We start from the raw sequence: 21,879 nt of genomic DNA, 5'->3' as shown, positions 1-21,879 counted from the left end.
CCATCCTCAGTTTCTCAACCTCCCTTTGACGGCCCCACCTCCCCCAATCCCCGTTTTGCTCTATTCCAAGACCTTCAGGGACCTGGTCTGAGGACTTCTCCAAAAACCCTCCTCTTTAGAAAGATTTGAAATCTTGGGGAGAATTCAAGAGACATTTTCTCTTCCGAGAGTGTTTTTCACATTTAAACTTCAGCCCCGGTTGTGGCATGAAAAGATTTGGTTCCTGCCAAAGGAATTTCAGGCAGTAGCAAGTAGGTGGAGAGAGGTTTACAGTAGGGAACCCTCCAGGGTGTCCTTGTGGTAATGCATGTGGTGATTTAGTAATAACAACGACAGCACTTTTATTGGGCACTTTTTTCTGCCAGGCATTTGCGGCAAGTGCTTTCCAGGCATTGTCACCTTGATCTGGAAGCTTCCCCCTTTATAGATGAAGCACTGGAGGCCCACAGATACTAAACAGTGTTCCAAGGGACACAGAGCTAGTGCATGAATGGAGCTAAGCCGTGAATCCAGTGTGGATGGAAGGGCCAGCAACAGGCCCTGCCAAGCCTGGCTTGAGACGCTAAATGCTAGCAGAAGCCAATATTCTGGAGTGCACCTAGTTAGTTCTGGGTGTAAGTTCTTGTTTCTCCAGACCCCTCCCTATGCCTCCAAAATCATACTCAGTGAGTGTCTCAGCCTCCCTGTCACCATTGCCCTCAGTCACTGCGTTTATAGACAACCATGATGCCAGCCTCCATGTTAAGCACTTACCACCTCCAATCCTCACAATAATCCTGCAAGGAGGCACAGTTATTATACCCATTTTAAAGATGGAGAAACGGAGCCTCGGTTAAGTCACAAGTTTCCGGGGAGGTAAGTGTCAGAGCTGGGCTGTGGGATTGCAGAGTGCTTGCTGTGCGGCCTGGCACCTGCACCCACCTCCTACATTGCCACCCCCCTCACACCCCCGTGCCCACATCAAGCTCACCAGCCCTTTCTGATGTCTCCCTGCGTCTGTCCTCCTAGTTCGGATGGAGATGGCAAGTTCCCCGGGCGCCTGGCTCGCTGGATACCTCGTCGCGCTCGTGTCCTTCCGCCTGCCCATGCGTGTGTCAGGTAGGAGTGTGTGAAACTCTTTCCGTGCCTGGGACATGTGCGGAAGGAGCCCCAAGCACAAGGGGGCCTTCTCTCTTCTCATTCAGTTCTCCCCCCAAGTCCTCCCCCATGCCCTTGCCAGGCCCTGCCCTTCCCCTTCACCCGCGGCGCTGCTTCTGCGCTCCCATCCCTCCCAGACGCCCTGGTCCCTTTTTTGTCCACACCTCACAGGGGACACTGGCAACGTGCACCTGGCCCCGCTAGGGGGCACCGCCGAGCTGCCCTGCCCGCTCGCCCTGTGGCCGGTCACCGTGCCCACCGCGGTGACGTGGCTGCGGTCCCCACCCCCGGACGGCTCCCAGGCTGTGCACGTGTTCCGGGACGGGAGAGACCGGGAGGAAGGCGTGATGCCGGAGTACAAGGGGCGCACGGCCATGCGGAGGGACGCCCAAGAGGGAAGCGTCAGCCTGGAGATCCGTCAGGTCCGGCTGGAGGACCGAGGGCAGTACCGATGCCAGGTCCAGATCGGAAACCTGACTCGAGAGGGCACCGTGACCCTGCAGGTGGCAGGTTAGTCATTGTCAAAGGGGGACGGAGGCGCTCCCAGGATCTGAATCGTGGTATGCAGTCACCCTAGGGGCGGATTGGAGAAGGTATGAGGACGAAGCTGAAGCTGGTCTCACCCCGGTGGGAGGAGGATGGGGGTGAGGAGAGGGCAGGCAGGCCAGAGCCACGAACACCCAGGAGGCCGTGGGAAGGGGGAGAGGGCGCCGCGGGGACCGCGCCCCCACTGCCAGGCGTCTCTGCTCCCCGTCCCCCTCCAGTTCTAGGCTCCGACCCTTACATCCACGTGAGGGGCTACGACGCCGGATGGATCCAGCTGGTGTGCAGGTCGGCCGGATGGTTCCCAAGGCCTTGGACCGAGTGGAGAGACCCTCAGGGCAGGGTGCTTCTATCCCTGTCGGAGGCGCATTCCCTGGAAGCCGGGCTCTTCCGGACGGCGGTGTCCAGCAGGGTCAGGGAGAGCACGCTGGGGAATGTGTCCTGCACCTTCCGCAACTTGGCCCTGGGCCAAGAGAAGACCGCGGCCATGCTCATAGCAGGTAAACCTGGGGCAGTAAACGGGCTTCAAGCCGCTGATGAAAACGAGGTCTACCTTACTGGAAACCTTATAAAGAACTTTCAGATTTTTAAAATTCTAATAGCAGCACATATTTGCAGTAGAAAACTTGAAAAAAAGAGGAACATTTTAAAGAAACCAAAAAATGGTCTATAATGTCATAAATTAGAGAGAACTATTGCTAACATTTTAAAAAATATTTATATATATTCTGAGAGAGAGAGAGAGAGCAAGCAAGCACAAGCAAGGGGAGAGGGGGAGGAGAGAGAGAAACCCATGCAGACTCCATGCTGTCAGTGCAGAACCTGATGTGGGACTTGATCCCAGCAAACATGACATCATGACCCAAGTGGAAATCAAGAGCCCAGAGCTTAAGAGACTGAGTCATTGGGGGGACCTGGGGCATTTTTTTCAAGACTTTCTTGTATGCGTGTATCTCTGAGTGAACATGTGTTTGCATGTATGTCGTGTTCTGCCTGCTGTCCTCTCCCTTCCACTTCAAATGCCATGAGCATTTTCTGCCCATGTCCTCCAGTAGTTCTCGGCAGCATGATTTATAAGGACTATGCAGTACTTCATTGTGTGGTTATAGCTTAAGAAAATTAATCAGAGCCCTAATTTTGGACATCTGGATGGCTTCCAATTTTTCATCCTATTGTAATGAATGGTGCAGTGAACATCTTTGCACATATTTTCGGAAAGGACTCTGTTTTCTTAGAATGTGTTTCTAGAAGTAGAATTGAGGGGTCAAAGGGGTACGAACTTTTTAAAGACCCTTGAAACATGGAGGCCATGTGGCAGAGCAGAGTGGCCTTAGAGCCAAGAAAGATACACTGTGGCCTGGGGTCCCCGGTAAGAAAGGGTCATGACTTCTGCCCCCTCCCTTCTCTAACTACTGCCACTGCCCCTCACTGAGTGCTAAGTGCTTTACCTGCCTGATCCCTTTCTTTATTTCCACAAAAATTTTTAATGTTTATTTATTTTTGAGAGAGAGATAGAGAGTGTGTGTGTGTGAGCTGGGGAGGGGCAGAGTCAGAGGGAGACACAGAATCTGAGCTGTCAGCACAGAGCCTGAATGCAGGGCTCAAACCCACAAAGCGTAAGATCATGACCCGAGTTGAAGTTAGAGGCTTAACCAACTGAGTCACCCAGATGCCCCTATTTATTTATTTTTTAATTTTTTAAAGTCTATTTATTTTGAGAGAGAGAGCGAGCAAGCAAGAGAGCAGGGGAGGGGCAGAGAGAGAGAGGGAGAAGGAGAATCCCAAGCAGGCTCTGCACTGTCAGCGCAGAGCCGAATGTAGGGCTCAAACACAGGAACCGTGAGATCATGACCTGAGCGAAACTAAGAGCTGGATGCTTAACCAACTGAGCCACGCAGGTGGCCCATGATCCTTTTAAATCTCCCAACAACCCAATGGGACAAGGATTATCATCATCTCTATTTTATAGATGGTAAGCCAGCCCTGAGGAGGCTCAGTCTCTCGCGCAGGGTCACACAGGGTCGAGTGAGGTCTCGCATCCAGCCGAGACTCTCCCCTACTTGTCATGGAGCCTCTTTTGCTGTTTTTCTTCTTTCCTTTCTCCTTTCTTCCTGCCCAGGCTTTAGGTCTGCTGCTGTAGCACCCCAGAATTTGTTCTGCCCTGCTTCTAGGGCTCAGGACAAAGATGTCACTGACTGTTGTTTCACTTGACGGGGAGGCAGGTGGGTACTCTCGAGAAGACTGGAGATTCCTGAGGAAGCACCTCCTACCCTCTGAAGTCCCCAGATAATGGTTTCATATAGGGCAGCACGAGGTTGTGGTTGAAGAGCTGAGTTTAACTCATTGTCTTCAGGCGGGAGCATCAACACCGCTCCTGAGACAAACATCTCACCTTAAAGTCATCCCCGGATCATCCAGGGTTGGAGTGATTGAGAGAAGCAAGGACACTCGCCAGTCTTGGCTGGAGGTCCCTCCCTAGAGTTGATCGAGACGGGTGGCATGTGCCTGAGCCGCTTCCCATCCGAAGCGGGGCCCTTTGTATAGGAGGGACTGTTCGATGGCTCTTTGAGGGTGCTCACCGGCGGTTTCTGTTTCAGCTCCGTCTTCAGGGAAGATCTCCTCCTCAGCGATGGCTCTCGCTGTGATCCTGCCTTTCCTGGGGCTCCTCATCATGGTGGGCATTTTCCTCATTTGGAAGCAAAAAAGATCAAAAGGTAACTAAGTGGTAAGGGAGTTCCAGCTGGGACAGGCTTCTCTAGGAAATGGCCAGGAGGAAGTAGATGTGGACATGAGTTATCCCTAGGTTGCAGACCCTGCAAGTTGTCTGAGAGAAAACTGGTAGAGCCATGCTGGGGGACTCACATGGCTCAGAGGGTCAAAGAAACTGCAGAAAACTCCTGGGCAGAGCTGTGAATTCTCATCTTCAGATAAGTTAGGAAAATACTGATTATGCCAGTCTCCTAATTAATTAAGAAATGCAGTTCTATCCATTAGATAAAACTCCCATGAATGTGGTTGAATTCCACAGGATCTCAGGATTGCAAAGGATCCTGAAAGGCACATAATCCAGTGCTCCTTTCCCTATCTGATGGGTTGAAGATCCTCTGATCCTTTCAAATAGTCACATACCCACAGGGATAAGGAGCAAAGTCCTACGCAGGCAGCTTGCATGGGCCATCTTTGGACAAGCCTGCCTACTAGAAAAAGTCCTTTCTTTGGGGGCGCTGACACATCTTTCTTTCTTCTAGAGAAGCTTCTCTATGAACAGGTGGTGGAGGTAGGTAAGTGTCCTGAGCTGGGTAGGGGTGTTACTGTTTTGTTGGTTTTGTGCTCCCAATGACCCCTGATTTAAATTGTGAGCCTGAAAATCCCGACATCTGATGTCCTGGGAGCAGGGATGGTGGCGGGGGGGTCTACACCTGTCATTTCCAGTTTTTGCAGACTCCTACTTGTCATAGCTTGCCTTCCGGTATGTGGTTTTTATATGTGAACTCACTGCTTGATCTCATCTTACCCTGTGGGAGTCTTGTAGATCTAAAGTGGGGGGAGCTTTTATTCATTCAACAAGCAATTAGTGATTGTCTACTAAGCATCCCAGATTATACTAGATGCCAGGGACACAATGGCGAGTAAAAGCAGGCAGTCTGTGCCTTCTTGGAGCGGTCAGTCTAGTCAGGGAAGCGTATGTGAATGAAATAATTATAAAAATAAATGTGCACAAATGCCATGAGAGGAAGTTCTAAGAGTTGTAAAGACTGACCAGGAGGAACCATCCAAGCTTCAGGGACAGGAGAGGAGCTCCCAGAGGAAGTGATGTTCGATCTGGAGGACAGGCAGGCTTGAGGGAAGAGGGAGCAGAAAACGATCTGCAGCAGAAGGAACAACGTGCAAAAGAAACACAGTGCAGAAATGAGGCCAAAGGTGACAGCGGATGAAGCTGGGGGGTCAGCAGGGTCAGCTCAGGTGACACCTTGTAGATCACGTGAAGGGGTTTGGTCTTTCTTCTCGGAGCTGTGGTGGAGCAGTGGACGGGGCAACCTTGACCAGACTCACAATTCTCTCTGGCTGCAGTGTTGAGAGGGGCCAGAGGGAGCAATGGGACAGGATGTGGGGGCAATTTGGGAGGCACCATTTCTGTCATCCAGATGAGAGATGATGAGGGCCTAGGTCAGGGAGGTGGAGGTGGAGACAGGGAGGTTCAAGAGCAGGTGAACTCAATAGGCACTGGGAACCTTCAAAGGAATGGCACAGAATCTCATTTACTTTTCTTTCTCTAGAAAATCTTCTCTCAGACCACGCAAAAGAAAAAGGTAATTATATGTACAGAACAAAGAGTAGGGAACAAATAACAAAGAACATATTCTTTCTACTTGTACATGAATGCTGACAATCTATGATACATTATACACACACACACACACACACACACACACACACACACACACACCCCTTCCACTATCAAGGGGTTCTAGGGCTGGCGGCCATGGTGAGGGGGTGCACTTGGTCAGAATTCACGGGTCTGGATTGGCCTGAGCTCCCTTCACCAGTCTTTCTGTCAATCACCAAAAAAGCAGGTCTATTTACTACTTAAAAAGGTATGATTATGGTCATATGGGGTGTATGAAAATCTCAAGAGTCCTTACAACTTCTGTCTTGGGAGAGGTGGTGTGATACGACAGACAGGTCTCGGGCTCTGGAGTCAGCGGCTGGTTCGGTGAGACCTGGCTCAGAGGCTGCTCTGCCACTTGCTGGCCTGAGACAAGGCACTTTACTGCTCTGAGCTTCAGTTTTCTCATCTGTAAAATGGGAACGGTGAGTCCTCTCCCCTGACTGTTTCAGAACTAAAATAGACCAAAAAAAATTTTTTTTTTAAATTTTCTTATTACAAAGCCTGGTACTCCTTTTTCTTCCTGCCATTTCATCTTCATTAACCAAGTGTCTGCTCTGGGCCACTGAGGATAGAAGTCAGACACTCAGGGTACAAACAGGGACTCTGCCCCTAAGGACCTGCTGGGAAGACAAGTCACTGGAACAGAAATGGCTCCATAAGCACTGATTTCAGCATCCCCCCCTCTCTTCTCCACTTACATGTCCTCCGGGGTGGGTGTGTGAACAACTCGAGGATGCGATGGCTGTTCTGTTCCAGAGCTGAAGGAATGGTGGTGCAGGGGGGCTGACCTCTGATTGGGAGTCAGACAGACGCGGCTTGGGATCCTGCCTCCTCAGCCACTAACTAGCCTGGTGACCTGGGCAAATTTCCACATTCCACTGAGCCTCAGACTATACAGCGGGGATACTAATTCTATGTACCTCACCTTGTTGAGGGGATTCAGCGCCCACCTTGTAATAAAAACAGCACCCAGTAAAGGAGACTATTACTAGTGGGAATAGTAAAAATAAATCATGTGCTCCTTGGGGGCCGTATCGTATGCAGTTTCACTGCCCAAGTGCCTAATGCCTAACACATGCCCAGCCTCAGCACAGGGCCTGGCAGTGAACTCACACGTATAACAGTTCTCTGGCAAGGCCTGTGCTAGGAGAAAAGGTGAGCTCCAGAAAAGCCCCGGAGCCTCCAGTTTATGTCCCCAAACCTGGGATCTCCAAAATTATCAATCTCTTTGCCCTTCTTCAGGGGAGTTGCCGTGGAGAATAATAGAGCCACGTCAACAAGCCAATGGGCTTCCGTTTGTCACCATAGCTATTATACACAGTAAGGCGGGGAGCAAGGGACACACTCGTGTAGCCACACGGTTACAAACATACAGAAACACTCCTATAGAAAGAGAAAAGGAGCCAGACAGAAAGGGAGGGAGGAGAAAGGAGAAACCAAAGTTCTGGGCAGGCTGGGGTCATTGGGAAAGTGGCGCCACCAGGTTCTCTGGTCTGAGCTTTGAGAGATGTGACTGGATTTAGGGGCTAACAGGGCGGTCATCACCCCCTCCACTGCAGGGGGTGGAGCGACGAGCCGTCCTGCGTCCCAGGGATGAAGCGGTCTCTTCTATTCACTGGTGTGTTTGTTTGTTTGTTTTGTAGGAAGGCTCCATAAAGTGCTCAGTAAGTTCCGCTTCTCACTGTGGCCCAGACCTCTCCCTGCTGACATCTTTGCTTTAGGATAAGTGCCTCAGTTTCCCTGGCTGGGGCAGAAGAGGGGGACAAGGGCACTTGAGGCCATGGGGCTGAGGATATACTGGCTCCCACAGTCCTCTTTTCTCAACTATTCCCTGTTCCCCTTCCCTGCATGGCTGTTGTCCGGTCTCTTGCGGGAAACGTTTCACCAGGAAGAGCTGTGCCTCCCATGGAAGATTCCCTTTATCACCGGGGGGGGGGGGCGACATTCCCTTAGGTGGGATCCAAAGCGTGTGCGTCCCCGTTACAGTGGATATGTTGGAGCAGTGTTCTCCACCACTTCACGTCTGAGAACCTCTGTGTAACAAAAAAGTCTTCAGACACATGACGTGTCTTATTTTATTTTACACTGAGAAAATGTATAGAAGAGAATCTAGTGGAAATTCGGTGATAGTTTTAAGTGAACTTATATTTTATGCTTCTCCTACAACATCTGCAAATGTTTATGTCGCCATGACCTATATGTAAAAGATGTGCGGGGAAGTTCTGGGGGCCGAAGGGATTTGTTGACCCCCTGAGGTGTCTCTGGGGCACGCTGGCCCACAACGGAGAGCTGCTGCTCTTGCCAGCCCCATCGTGGGAAGCTCAGGGCATCGATCCCCAGGATCTCATGTGGGGATGTGGTTGGGAGGGGGCTGCACCATTCTGGGCATGTAGACACCCTTATTCTGACTGGTCCAACTGTTTTTATTCTTTAGAGCACCTGCGGAGTGAACTGAGTAAGTGTCCCACATTCTTGTAACTCTGCATCACCTTATCTCCGGGGGATGCTGTATTTCTAGTGATAGCTCACCCCTTCGTTTTTTCTTTTATTAGAGTTGAAAAGAGCTGCAGCGAACTCAGGTGAGGTGCACTTTCCCTGCACTTAAGCCCCAAGAGTTCTCAATTTTTCTGTCCTCAAGCATCCCCTTTCCATCTTCCAGGCTGGAGGAGGGCCCGGCTGCACTTTGGTAAGTCACGACAGCCACATCATCCACATTTCAGAGCCCATTGCTCTGGTCCTGTGCAATTCAGACTGTCATTTAAGACTTTGTACAATCAAAATTTGTTTATCTGCTTATCCATTTTGAAAAATCTTTGTGATTTGGGGGTTTGCATTTAGATTTAGAAAGTCTCCCCTCTTTAGAATACTGATAAATATTTGTTTTGATCTTCTTATGGGCTCTCTATGACTTTTGAGATTTATCTTAGGTTTATTAGTTACTTGTATTTCATCTTTGTGACCTGTCTGCTCCTATCCTAGTCTGGCTACTTTTTTTTTTTAATGCTTATTTATTTTGAGGGAGAGAGACAGAGTGCCAGTGGGGAAGGGGCAGAAAGAGAGGGAGACACAGAATCTGAAGCAGGCTCCAAGCTCTGAGCTGTCAGCACAGAGCCCAATCTGGGGTTCAAACTCACGAACCATGAGATTGTGACCTGAGCCAAAGTTGGACGCTTAACCAATTGAGCCACCCAGATGCCCCTGTTCTGGCTACATTTTGATTGGTGAGGATATTCTTTCTATATAAAGTATACTAGTTCTTTGTCAGATTTTTCATAAATTATTTTTCTGACTTTTTCATTTCATTTTACTTTCCTTCTAGTATTTCTTTTTATGTAGGAGCATTTTATTTTTTTATGTAGTCAGGTTTATTCATCTTTTCCTATATAGTCTCTTCTGTGCTTTCAAGTTTGGCAAGTCCTTCCTATCCCACAGCTGGGCCAACAGCCAGTGGTCTTGTCTCTCTCCACACCCCTGCCACATCCTTCTTTCTCTGAAGATCAGCTTTCTTGGGGGGGGGGGTGATTGAGATTCTCAGAGAAGTGAATGTGTGGGGCAGAAGCTCCAACAATGAAGACTACAGAAAGGTTTTCATTTTATTCCAAAATAGTTTGCAATTTTTTGCTGCTGTTTTAACGAGACCCATTATTTTCACTGCCTTATCATCCTTATCAATTTTCCAGCTGCTCATCCCGCTTCTGTTCACACGTCTTCCTTCAGGCAGGTCCAATAGGATCAAAGAGAACACCAGGTCACCCTGGTTGGCACTCCAGGAGCTCACAAATCCTTCTGACATTTGGGGTCTGGCTTACTCCCACCACCTTGACTAAGTACAGATTTCACAGATTTACTCTCCAAGAAGAGCCTGTTTTCTGTACTTGGTGAAGGAGGGAGGCTCACTGTGACACTCATAATTCACAACTTTAAGGAAGAATCCTTCTCTCTATATGAACATTTAGCAATAGTAATTATAAGCAATAATTTTATTTTTTTAAATATTTATTTTTGAGAGACAGATCATGAGCAGGGGAGGGGAAGAGAGAGAGGGAGACACAGAACTGAAGCAGGCTTCAGGCCCTAAGCTGTCAGCACAGAGCCTGATGCAGGGCTCGAACCCTTGAACTGTGAGATCATGACCTGAGCCCAAGTCAGATGCTTAACCTGCTGAGCTACCCAGGTGCTCCATTTTTGCTACCAAAATGAGCATCACACACTCACTGTGTGAACGGCACTATTTCATGCATTAGTTCCTCAAATCTGTACAACAGCCCTACTCCCATTTTACAGAGGAAGGAACTAAAGTTGGGAGATAAATAGCAAGCCCAAGGTCACATAACCAAGTGGCAGAGCTGGGACATCCTAGCTGGCTACTGGATCTAACATCAAAGCCCATGTTTATTATCATACATTAGATTCCTTTGGACCATCGAAGACAAAGGCAGTATTTCCTAAGGATTAAGGCAGCTTCACAAACAGATGAAATACTTTTTCCTCTTTTGCTTAATACACTGCCAACAGATCTGGGGGACTGGAAAACAGTTTTCTTTGGGTCCAGTACTTATAGGGGAGGCGGAACCATGAACTCAAATAGACCAAGGACAGTGGTCACAGCCTAAGGATTATTTTTCAGTCCAAAGCTACCCAAAGATCCCCTGAGACCTTGTCTTCCCCAGCCTCACCTGTCAGTGACTCTCTGCAGTGGCAGTGACCCTGGACCCGGACACAGCACATCCCAAACTCATGCTGTCTGAGGACCGGAGACGTGTGAAACTTGGAGACAGAAGGCAGCCCGTGCCCGATGGCCCCCAGAGATTTGACTTTGTCGTCAGCATCCTGGGCTCCGAGTCCTTCACGGCGGGTTGTCACTACTGGGAGGTGTACGTGGGAGATAAGACCAAGTGGGCTCTGGGGGTGTGCAGCGAGTCTGTGAGCAGGAAGGGCAAGGTCACCGCCACACCCGCCAATGGACACTGGCTTGTGAGACAGAGTAGTGAGAAGAAGTATGAAGCTCTCACGTCCCCGCAGACCATCCTGCACCTGAAAGAGCCCCCGCAGTGTGTGGGGATTTTCCTAGACTATGAAGCCGGAGTCATTTCCTTCTACAATGTGACCAGCAGATCCCACATCTTTACTTTTACCCACACTTTCTCTGGCCCCCTTCGCCCTTTCTTTGAGCCTTGCCTTCATGATGGAGGGAAAAATACAGCGCCTCTAATCATCTGCTCAGAGCTCCAGAAGCCAGAGCCATCAACAGCCCCCAAGCCAGAAGAAAAAGGCCATGCTAATGGAGATGTGGCCATGAAGGTGGACACTTCCCTACTCCCCCCACAGGCACCGGAGCTTTTCCCACTCAGGGATATGGTCCTGCCCTGGCCCTCTGACATTAGCCCTGCCCTTCAGGGGCTCAAGGTTCCTTCTTTTTAAGGCTGTGCCTCATCACCTACTCCCATGAAGGTTCAGCACCATGCCCTGCATTTTAGGCTGCTGGCCCAACAGCTGACTCTGAAATATTTCATCAGCCTTCCCCAAATCTAGACCTTGGGATTTCTATTGAAACCACCTCCTCCCAGGGCTCAGTTCTAAACTCTGTCATTCTTCTGGGGACTTAAAGTTCCCCCTGCCCTAGAAGAATTTTTGAAAACCAAATGAACAGTCACATTAAGTTTAGGTGGTGATGGTAAATAAATAACTCGAGGGGTTATTTATAGAGGAATTTCACTCTGCCTCACCCTGCTCTTGACCTCTTAGTCATGAAGTCATGGGGCCCAGTTATTGACTTCTCTGTTATCCCCTCCAGAATGGCTTTTCTCTTTTTATCAGGGCAGGCTTCTAGCTCCCAAAGTCAGCTTTTTAAAGGTAAATATGTTTGGGTCACACACTCTTCCTCCTTTCTTCTGGAATAGAGGGTAGGTCAACTAGAGGGGTAAAATAGGCCATCCTTTTCTATTTCCTTGGTGCTTTTTTACAACACAGTGTCCTGACATCCAGAGCTAACATACACGTTTCCAAAGCTAACTTACCTACTGATGATAGCCGGGCACAAGAACTCTAAATATGGTAGCCATGATCCCCACAGCCTCAAGAGCACAATCATGGAGCTGGGACACACAGCTTCGGACACAGCAGCCCAGCTGTGTGACCTTGAAAACAGAGCCATGGATAAGTCTGTCTGTCACCCTGGCTCTTTTGAATCTCCTCCTGGGATTTAGAGAGGCCCAGCCAGAAAAGTTGCAGTTTTAACCACCAGGATAGGGGCATTTTTTACTCTAAGACCATCATTCTGGAAGACTTAACTACTTGTATAGCAAACAGCCTCTTAGGTCAGAGAGTATTGGTTTCAGATAGGAAGTCAGTAGACCATGTGTGAGGATTAAACAATGTGCCTCATGTTTTGGTGTGGATTGCAGAAAGAAGCCTCCTCACTTTCAAGTCATGCCACATAGGTGATCTGGCCTCTTTGTGGAGATACTGGCTATCAGTCTGCAGATGAGCATACAGTTCTACCCAACAGAAACTTGATTTTTCTGTCAGAAGTTCTCTCTGTTGATGCTTGTAATAGTTAGGGTCCTCCAGAGAAAAATATATTTGTTAGATTTACATGTATAAAGAGATTTATGATAAGGAATTGTCTCACATGGGTATGGAGGCTGGCACTTCCCAAGATCTATCTGTAGGGTTAGTCAGCAAGTCGGAGATCCAGGGGAGCCAATGGTATAGTTCCAGTTTGAAAGCTGACAGGCTTGAGACCCAGGAAGAATCAATATTTCCATTTGAGTCTGAAGGTAGGAGAAAAGTGGGTGTTCCAGGCTGAAGACTGTCTGGCAGGAAGACTTCTCTCTTACTAGGGAGAGGGTCAGCTTTTTGGTTCTATTCAGGCCTTCAACTGATTGAATGGGGCCCACCCACATTAGGGAGAGCAATGTGCTTCACTCATTCTTCCAATTTAAATGTTAATCTCATCCCAAAACACTCTTACAGAAACAGTCAGAATAATGTGTGACCAAAATATATGGGCACCTTGTATCCTGGTCAACTGGATATGTAAAGTTAACTATCACAGTGCATGGGTGACATTTTTTGTTTGCTTTTGTACATAAACGAGAAGTTGTGAGGAAGGGCTTTGGACTGGTAAAAGAAGAGCACATTATGGGACTGGTTTTTGAACAGCGTTGTATTAACCCATGTAAGCTTTAATCACAGTTAGAAATAAAGCCACAGTTTTATTTCTCATCTGCCTTCTCAGTATTTTATTTATATCAATTTATAAGTAATGGTGTATGTGGGCGATTTATATTTCACTCATTCATATTCAGCTTCAAAATACTTTCCTGAATATCCTAATCTAATTCCCATTGTTCACACTGGCTGCACCCAAGAGAATTTACCAGCAGGGAAGAGAACTGACATTGTGCAGCAGAAGCTTTAACTCATTTAATCCTTAAAACTATTCTGCCAGGGATTTTATGGGGCTGGAAAATGGTGCTCCACATGCCTAGGTGGTAGAACTGGGATTATAAACCTAGATTATCTAGCTCTGAAGACAGTATGCTACTCTTTGCACTGAAATACTGTGCAGATAATGAGAATATTGGATTAGACTTTTTTAAAGTAAAACTTGAAAAAAAATCCTAATCCTGGATATACTTTATTATTATTTTTTTTAATTTCTGGATATACTTTAGAAGCTTTATTGTGTCAGATTGATGAATGGCAGGTTTATCTATGTAGGACCCAGAAGAAAATCCCTGCGCAGGAGCATTGGGAGACCCACAGGTAGCTCCTTGCACAGGAAACATTTATTTAGCTTCTGACAAACGGATTGGGTTAGTGGGCTTTAAACTCCCTTCTAGTTCTACAATCCTTTGATTTTAAATTATAAACCTTGAATGAAGCGCAGAATTCAAGGTTTCACGGGATGTCTACTGGACCCTCAAGGGTCACCAATTCAAAGTAAAGAAGAAATTGAGTTCATGATCCCTTGGAGGTCATGTAGGGTAGCTCTAGGTATTCTACTGCTTCCCAAACCTGTGGTTAAAAGTACGTTGGGCTTTTTTTTTTTAATTTCTTTCTTTTTTTTTTAATTTTTTAAGTGTTTTTTATTTATTTTTGATACAGAGAGAGACAGAGCATGAGAGGGGGAGGGGCAGAGAGAAGGAGACACAGAACCGGAAACAGGCTCCAGGCTCTGAGCCGTCAGCCCAGAGCCTGATGCGGGACTCGAACCCACGAATGTGAGATCTGACCTGAGCCGAAGTCGGAGGCTTAACCGGCTGAGCCACCCAGGCACTCCATGTACGTTGGGCTTTTAACACATGAGTTTAGACGGAAATACGACGACCTTGGAAGGGAACACAGACTCCACTTGCTTGGTTCTGAACTTCGCAAATTTCTTCTCGGAGTCTACCCTCTTCTTCAGGACTACAACTCCCACCAGGCTTTGCCCGAGACCAAAGCTTATTGGCAGCCCCTTCTGGGTTTCTTGCCTTGCGGCAGCCAGTACAACCAATAAAAACGAAGGGTCTCCCTCAGGAACCAATCCTAGATAGGTAGGGCGGGTCCTCTCTGGGTTCCGGCTCCGGCTCCTCCCCCGGCCCACAGAGGCGGCGTTGTCCCTGACCGAGCGGCGGGAGCCAGGTGGGTCCTGGGTGGGCCCGAGGTCGCGGGGGAGGCGGATATGGCTTTGCGGGGAACTCTGAGCATGTCCCCTTCCCTCTCATCCGGGAGTTAGAGTCTGTGGCTTTGCTCCCTGGACCCAGTGGGGAGCAAATGGGACCCGGCCCCCCACCCCACCCCCGACCCCTGGACCCCGACCCTGGCCCGCGCGGCCAGGAGACTGACCTCAGCCCTTAACTTCAGTCCCTCCTGTTGGCCTTTCAGTCCAGCCCCGCTGGCACATACTTTTGGGGCCAGCCTCTCCCTATCTTCCACGCCCCCCGCCCAAGCCGTCGCTCTACTCAGAACCCAGCTCCTGTGCTCAGAGGCGCGCGTATCCTGACTCTGCCACCGGCTTCTCCTCGCTACTCACAACCCAGCCTACAGGCCTCCTGACACCTCTGATTGCAGCCTGTGCCTCCTCTCCCCAGATCATCTCCTCGGACCCTCGAGCCCCTATGGCCTCCTGTATCTGACCCATTATGCAGCTCCCCGGTACAGTTCCCTGTTGTTCAACACCTTATCCCTGGTCTTGCCAAGCTCCTGTCTCCCCATTACCCCCCGCCCCTACCCCTTGATTTGACCCTAAAGTCCCCAAACTTTGGCCCTTCAGACCACGTTCCAGCTTAGCCCCTTCCCTCTAACCCAGGCCCTTGACCTTCAGCATCTGTGATTACCAGCCCCATCTGCTTGGCTCTTATTTCTTAGCCCTGGCGGCTTCTCCACTGCCCCCAATTTCTCCCAGCTTCGGTCCTCCCTGTACCCCTGGGCCTCCTGGGAAGCCACGACTGATGGACCCTTCTCTCCCCCAGATCTTTGAAATGTGACATGAAAGTGTACTTTACATGTCACTGTGTTCTCAGTAGATGGTGGTCTCCCCGTCTCTCTGTAAGTCCCAATCTTGCTCACCTATCTGGCAAGTCCTAGCTCAGATGCCTCCCTTTCCGTGCAGCTGCTCATCCCTGATCTCTTCAGGGAGACGCACCTGTGTCATCTGAATTCCCGAAGTCCCATGGCACTGTTCTCACTCCTTCCTCCTTCCCTTCCCTCCCCACCCTCCCACTCTCCCCCACTTCTCTCCAATATTAGTGTCAGGCTTAAAAGCACTGTCTTTGGAGTGATGGCCATAGGTCCCAGTTCTGCCACTCACTTGCCGTGTGCCCTAGGGCAAGTTACAATTTCTCTGAGCCTCAGTTCCCTCATCTCTAAAATAAGTTGTGTAAATGAAATGCCATGATTTGTCCATAGTGTTCACCCCAGGGCCTACCATTTAGTATCAGCTTAAAAACTGGTAACTGTTATGATTGGTTCCTGTGTAATGTCCCAGGGTCTGTGCAAGGCATTGAGGAGCAGTACAAAGGTGACTAAGGCACAGTTCCTGTCCCCCTAGGACTTAGCCTTCTACACCATAGGACAGTTTCTGGAGTTCATGGCCTATTTCCCTGCACTGTGCTATAAACTGAGGGTAGTAACCATAATCCTAAGTCTTTTTGCTCTTCTTGTGATCTGAGCTTGGTATATTACAGGTGCTCAGAATAACAGGATTGGAAGTGAAAGGCGGCCATGTCGCTCCCTGCATAGACAGAGGTACTAGAGCCCTAGGTGGGGTGGACAGGGCTGGGGGATTGAATTCAGATCACATTCATTCACTCATACATTCAAAGAACATTTGCGCACCGCCTCGTGCCGAAGAGAGGTTGCCAAAAGGACTTAGTCCCTCCTCTCCAATTACTTATACACTGCTAGTGAAGACAGATATGTTAAAAGATAATTGCAAATCACTGTAAAAGCAGGTCCATACAAGATTCTGTGTTGCACAAAGGTGGAAGTGAGCAGGAATCAAGAGATTGCTGAGGAACAGAGGGTGAGACAGACACAAGTAAGCATGAAATGGGTTCTGGAGACGGGCCTGGCCTTTACCCAACTCATTCAACAAATATTTGTTAAGGACCTACTAGGTATGACTGTCACTACTTTAGGAACAAAGACCCTGTCCCTCATGGCACTTCTGTTTTAGCAGGGGGAGGCAGACACTAAATAATAGACTAATAAATAAATAGAGGTGAGGAGTTCTGTGGGGCAGGGGGATGGGAGTATGGGAACAGGGTTGCAATTTTTAAAAGGATTGTCAGCAAACAGTAAGTGTCAAGGAATAAATTGTTTCTGATGTTTACTTGCATTTTTGAAAGTGAAGCAAGCCTCTTCACCTCTCTTATCTGGATTCTTCAAGACACACTCTCTAACAGGGATTGGGAAACTATAGTTCAGCTCCTTTTGTCGTAAGTCAAGTTTTATTGGAACACAGCCACACTCATTCACTATGTATTGCCTATGGCTGCTTTTACGATACAACAGCAGAGTTGAGCCATTGCCACAGAGATCCTATGGCCCCAGATATTTACTGTCTGGCCCTTCCAGAAAAATTTGCTGGCCTCCAATCAAAGATTTGAGGCTCTGTCCATATTTCACATTTTAGATTATATAGTCTTGTACCGATTTTTCCCCTTGTACCATTTTTTTAATTAAAAACTTTTTTTTCCCTTTCCTAACAGGATCACGTAAGGGATCTTTTTCATTCTTGGGTCCTCTGCAGGGCCAGGACACAGTGTCCTCATAAGTCCCATGAGGGACAAGGTCTTTGTTTTTCTAATGTAACCCAAATTCCTAAAGTAGCGACAGTCATATCTAGTAGGTCCTTAATATATATTTGCTGGACGGGTTGAGTAAAGGCCAGGCCCATCTCCGGAACCGTTGTCCTCCACCAAGGCGATGGCAGCTGTCATCTGCCGCCATGCAGCATGCTGAGCGTGCCGTAGGCGCTTCCTCTGACCCGAGGCCCTGTGGGACAGGTGTCACCGGGTTAGTGATGTGAGAGTTGGGGCTCCCAGTGCCTGAGTGATTTGCACACTAATGTACTGTGCGCCACCGAAGGGACCCGGCCCTCAATATAGTCAGTGCCCCTTCCACTACGGCTGTTGTGTGTTCCAGAGGCACTTGCTGACTTGAAGGAAACTCCAGTCTGTCATTTTCTACCATTGCTGTCCTGTCAGTCTTGCTTCCCGCCCTAATCCCTTGCTCGTGTCCCTCGGCAGTGTCTCCACCAGCCCACTGGGCCTTCTGCAGTGCCGGCCCCCGTCCTGGGCTGTAGGAATTCAGAGGAGTCCGTGCAGCCCAGCAAGCATTTACTGCTGTTTGCATAAGTTGGCGCGGGGTGGGGGAGGGGGGTGGAATGTGGTTTACCTCTGTTTGTCTTGGTTTTTATCCTTTCACTTTAAAAAAATTTTTATTTTTATTATTTTAAAGTTTCCTTATTTATTATAAGAGAGACAGAGACAGCACAAGCAGGGAAGAGGCAGAGAGAAGGAGAAACAGAATCCCAAACAGGCTATGCACCATCAGCACAGAACCTGATGCGGGGCTTCAACTCGAACTGTGAGATCATGACCTGAGCTGAGATCAAGAGTCAGACAGACTGCGCCACCCAGGCGCCCCAATGTCTGTGTGACTCTGTATGTGGCATGTGAGTATGTGTGATTTTGTGTGGTGTGACGGTAGCTGTATTTGTGCCTGTGTATCCATGTACGTGACTACATGCTTGGGAGCGTTCTGTATGGATAGGCGATGTGTGTGGCTTGCGTGGCTATATGTGGCATGCAGGTGTGTGGTGTGTGTGTGTATGTGTGTGGTGTGCGTGTATGGTGTGAGAACGTGGCTGAGTGTGTCTGGTGTGTATGACTGTGTGTGTTTGTGGCCTTTGTACATGGTTGTGTCTGGTGTCTGAGAGGAAGTGGGCACTGACCAATCAGAGCACACAGCCCAGCCCCTGCAGTAGGTCTCGGAAGGCCCACGCGTTAACCCTTAGTTGCTAGGTTAGGGTGAGGTCCGGCAGAGGGAAGGGTGGCGGATGTTTAGGAGGACTCATGGCTGGGCCTTGTAAACAGCTTGGAGAGCCTCAAGAATGAGAGGTTCTGTTCTGTTCATTCTGAAGGCAAGCAAATGGAAACTTTTCAGGAAGCGTTTTCAAAAGAGATCAAACATAAAAGTAGTTTTAATTAGCTTAAAGTTAGGCAGGAAAATGGAATCTTACCCAAATGGAAGCTCGTTTACTTGTGCATGAATTATAGTCTAGACTGTCATTGTTTAGTGATACTGAGAAAAGTGACATTATTCGCATTCCACAAATATCTGTTGGGTGTGGACAAAGCTGATGCCTCTTTACTCTGATGAGCAGCTTTAAACATCTGTGGAAGTTTGTTTCTTAACAGTTAGTAAGTAAAGGCATTGTGTCCAAGTATTCCAGTTAATTGAAGTTATTTCTTTTTTTATTATTTTTATTAAAAATTTTTTTAATGTTTTATTTATTTTTGAGACAGAGACAGAGCATGAGAGGGGGAAGGGCAGAGAGAGAGGGAGACACAGAATCAGAAGCAGGCTCCAGGCTCTGAGCTGTCAGCACAGAGCCCAACATGGGGCTTGAACCCATGAACGTGAGATCGTGACCTGAGCCGAAGTCAGAGGCTTAACTGACTAAGTCACCCAGGTGCCCCAAGGTTATTTCTTTAAAGATTATGTTTATTTATTTTTGAGAGAGAGAGAGACAGAGAGTAAGCAAGCAGGGGAGGGGCAAAGAGAGAGGGAGACACAGAATCTGAAGCAGGCTCCAGGCTGTCAGCTCAGAGCTCCTTGTGGGGCTTAAACCCTTCCTTGCACTGCGAGATCATGACCCGAGCTGAAGTTGGACACTTAATAGACTGAGCCACCTAGGCGCCCCTTAATTTTTTTTAATGTTTATTTTTGAGAGAGAGAGAGACAGAGTGCAAGCAAAGGAGGGGGGTGCAGAGAGAGGGAAGCACAGAATCTGAAGCAAGCTCTGGGGTCTGAGCCTTCAGCCAGGGCCTGACATGGGGCTCGAACTCACGAACCATGAGATCATTACCTGAGACTGAGTCAGATGCCTAACCGACTGAGCCACCCAGGCACCCCATACTGAGGTTATTTCTGATGGATGGCTCCACAGGGAAGGGCTACACCCCTCTTTCAGAACAGAAGATTCCCTGTGGTCTAGCCTGAATAAAGGTGTTGGCTATCTATGTTCCTTCTCAGGGTTCAGAGATGGGCAGTGAGAAGGAGAAGGAGCGGAGGCCAGAAGAGCACGTGCCTGAGGAGGGGGAATGGGGTAAGCCTTGGAGAGTGGAGGACCCGGAGGCTTTTCAGATCCCAGACGGAGAGAAGGAGCATGCACAAGAGAGCCTGTCAGGAGGTCCACAGGAGATCCATCCAAAAAAGCCGTGGCAGAAAGTCACCATCCCCACCAGAGAGCCTGGGGGCCCCGTGGCCCATCCAAGGCCCGAGATCGATGAGAAGCCCTTTATATGTGCCCAGTGTGGCAAAACCTTCAATAATACCTCCAACCTGAGAACACACCAGCGCACCCACACCGGCGAGAAGCCTTACAAGTGCTCTGAATGCGGCAAGAGCTTCTCGAGAAGCTCCAACCGCATCCGCCACGAGCGGATCCACCTGGAGGAGAAGCACTACAAATGTCCCAAGTGTCAGGAGAGCTTTCGGCGGCGCTCCGACCTCACCACGCACCAGCAGGATCACCTGGGCAAGCGGCCCCACCGCTGTGACATCTGTGGCAAGAGCTTCGGCCACAGCGCCACGCTGGCGGTGCATCGCCGGACCCACCTGGAGCCGGCGCCCTACATCTGCTGTGAGTGCGGCAAGAGCTTCAGCAACAGCTCCAGCTTCGGCGTCCACCACCGCACGCACACGGGCGAGAGGCCCTATGAGTGCAGCGAGTGCGGGCGGACCTTCAGCGACATCTCCAACTTCGGAGCGCACCAGCGGACCCACAGAGGGGAGAAGCCCTACTGGTGCACGCTGTGCGGCAAACACTTCTCCCGGAGCTCCAACCTTATCCGCCACCAGAAAACGCACATGGGAGAGCAGGCTGGGAAAGATGCCAGCTGAAGGCTGGGGAGGGAGAGAGAGCGAGAGAGACCCCAGCCGAGGGTCGGAAGAGCTGTAGGATCTGCTGCCGCCCCCTTGGCCTGAAGCCCCTCATCCCACTTTGGAGAACGGTTTTCCTGTTGCCTCCAAAGCCAGGATCTCCAGGAAGTCCCGAGAAGAGACGCTTGAGAGAAAATCCTTGCCCCTTTCCAGGCCCCCTTCTTGCCTTGGAAAGTTGGAGGATATGGTCTTGGCTTCATCTCCTTGGGATGAAAGAGAAGTAGGGTAGGCTTAGCACATATTCCTAATTAGGGCAACCATGCCCCGGCCTTTGAGGAAGTCCCTGTGAGGTGGGCGTCCCTGTCTGAAGGCCCTCCGCCTTGTGTGTGGAACTGCTGAGGGCGCACTCGACGGCTGCCAGCTCCCATCTGCCGGGACCCCCTGCACTGGCAGGAGCAGCCTTCCCAACGGAAGGGGCCTCCTTGGCCTGGGGAAGAGGTCCGGCCCTGCCTTAGGAACGAAAGGGAAGCCCTCAGGGAGCCTTGGTCTGGGGAACTTCACAGTCCCCCATGTTTGTGACTTGTTCCCTTCCCCCATCTGCATCTGTTCCCAGAGTGATTAACAGTAAAACCCTTCAATGAAAAGGACCTGTGTACTTATTTGGGGCATCAAGGAAATGGGAGCTGGGGAGCAGGCCACGCTGCAGCCTCCCTGGAAGGGCGCTGGATTCCAGAAAAGACAGAATGGGTGGCTTCTCAGAAAAGCAGAGGAGAGCAGGCTGAGTCTCCGGGGCCTTTGAGGAGGAAAGCACGAGGAACCCATATATGTGTAGATTCTATAGGCCACATCACATCTTTGTGTCATTTACATGCCCCCAAGGGAATGAGATGAGGAAACAAGTGAGGAGAAGTGAAGTCTATTGCCGTGAAGTCACACAGCCGGTAGGGGGTGGAGCCAGAGTTCACCCTTGGGCCTCCCTGGATTCTGAACTGATGCTCTTTTCATCACACGCACCTGGTGGCTTCTGAAGGCGGCCTGGGACCAAGTGAGTCCTGGAAGTGGGAGCTAGTGGGGCTTCCTGGTCTGTGGGAAGTCAGTGCCAAGTATGAGACCCTTTTCTCCTTCAGATTCTTGATTGGCACTTACTTGTGTCTAGGAAAAGTGGTAAGTGTAGGGGAGTAGGGGGTGAGGGCTGGGATGAACCATGA

General features: G+C 49.5%; 2 protein-coding genes across 3 annotated transcripts; both read left to right on the top strand.

Moving 5' to 3' along the window:
- The first annotated feature begins 1,013 nt into the window (after positions 1-1,013).
- ERMAP (erythroblast membrane associated protein (Scianna blood group)) lies at positions 1,014-11,491 on the top strand. The gene is made up of 10 exons (XM_029949762.1): positions 1,014-1,106; positions 1,308-1,647; positions 4,278-4,394; positions 4,929-4,961; positions 5,958-5,990; positions 7,714-7,734; positions 8,505-8,525; positions 8,623-8,649; positions 8,730-8,756; positions 10,767-11,491. The coding sequence occupies exons 1-10, from the start codon at positions 1,014-1,016 to the stop codon at positions 11,489-11,491; spliced, it is 1,437 nt and encodes a 478-aa protein (XP_029805622.1).
- A 3,157-nt stretch (positions 11,492-14,648) lies between these two features.
- Positions 14,649-21,315, top strand: ZNF691 (zinc finger protein 691). 2 transcript variants are annotated; one of them, XM_029947637.1, is made up of 2 exons: positions 14,649-14,701; positions 19,823-21,315. In XM_029947637.1, exon 2 carries the CDS (start codon positions 19,832-19,834, stop codon positions 20,690-20,692), a length of 861 nt encoding a protein of 286 aa, XP_029803497.1. In that variant the 5' UTR covers positions 14,649-14,701; positions 19,823-19,831; the 3' UTR covers positions 20,693-21,315. The 2 variants fall into 2 exon arrangements, with proteins under 2 accessions (XP_029803497.1, XP_029803496.1); XM_029947636.1 differs by lacking the exon at positions 14,649-14,701 and adding an exon at positions 18,142-18,239.
- The last annotated feature ends 564 nt before the right edge of the window (positions 21,316-21,879 follow it).

The sequence above is a fragment of the Suricata suricatta genome, chromosome 8 (assembly GCF_006229205.1).
Source record: "Suricata suricatta isolate VVHF042 chromosome 8, meerkat_22Aug2017_6uvM2_HiC, whole genome shotgun sequence".
NCBI classification, from domain to species: Eukaryota; Metazoa; Chordata; class Mammalia; order Carnivora; family Herpestidae; genus Suricata; species Suricata suricatta.
This window is presented reverse-complemented; position numbering and strand designations above follow the sequence as displayed.

Coding starts and splice junctions, on each gene's coding strand:
- ERMAP (XM_029949762.1), top strand. CDS start 1,014: ATGGAGATGGCAAGTTCCCCGGGCGCCTGGCTCGCTGGATACCTCGTC. Junction 5,991..7,713: donor AGACCACGCAAAAGAAAAAG/GTAATTATATGT, acceptor TTTGTTTTGTAG/GAAGGCTCCATAAAGTGCTC. Junction 7,735..8,504: donor AAGGCTCCATAAAGTGCTCA/GTAAGTTCCGCT, acceptor TTTATTCTTTAG/AGCACCTGCGGAGTGAACTG.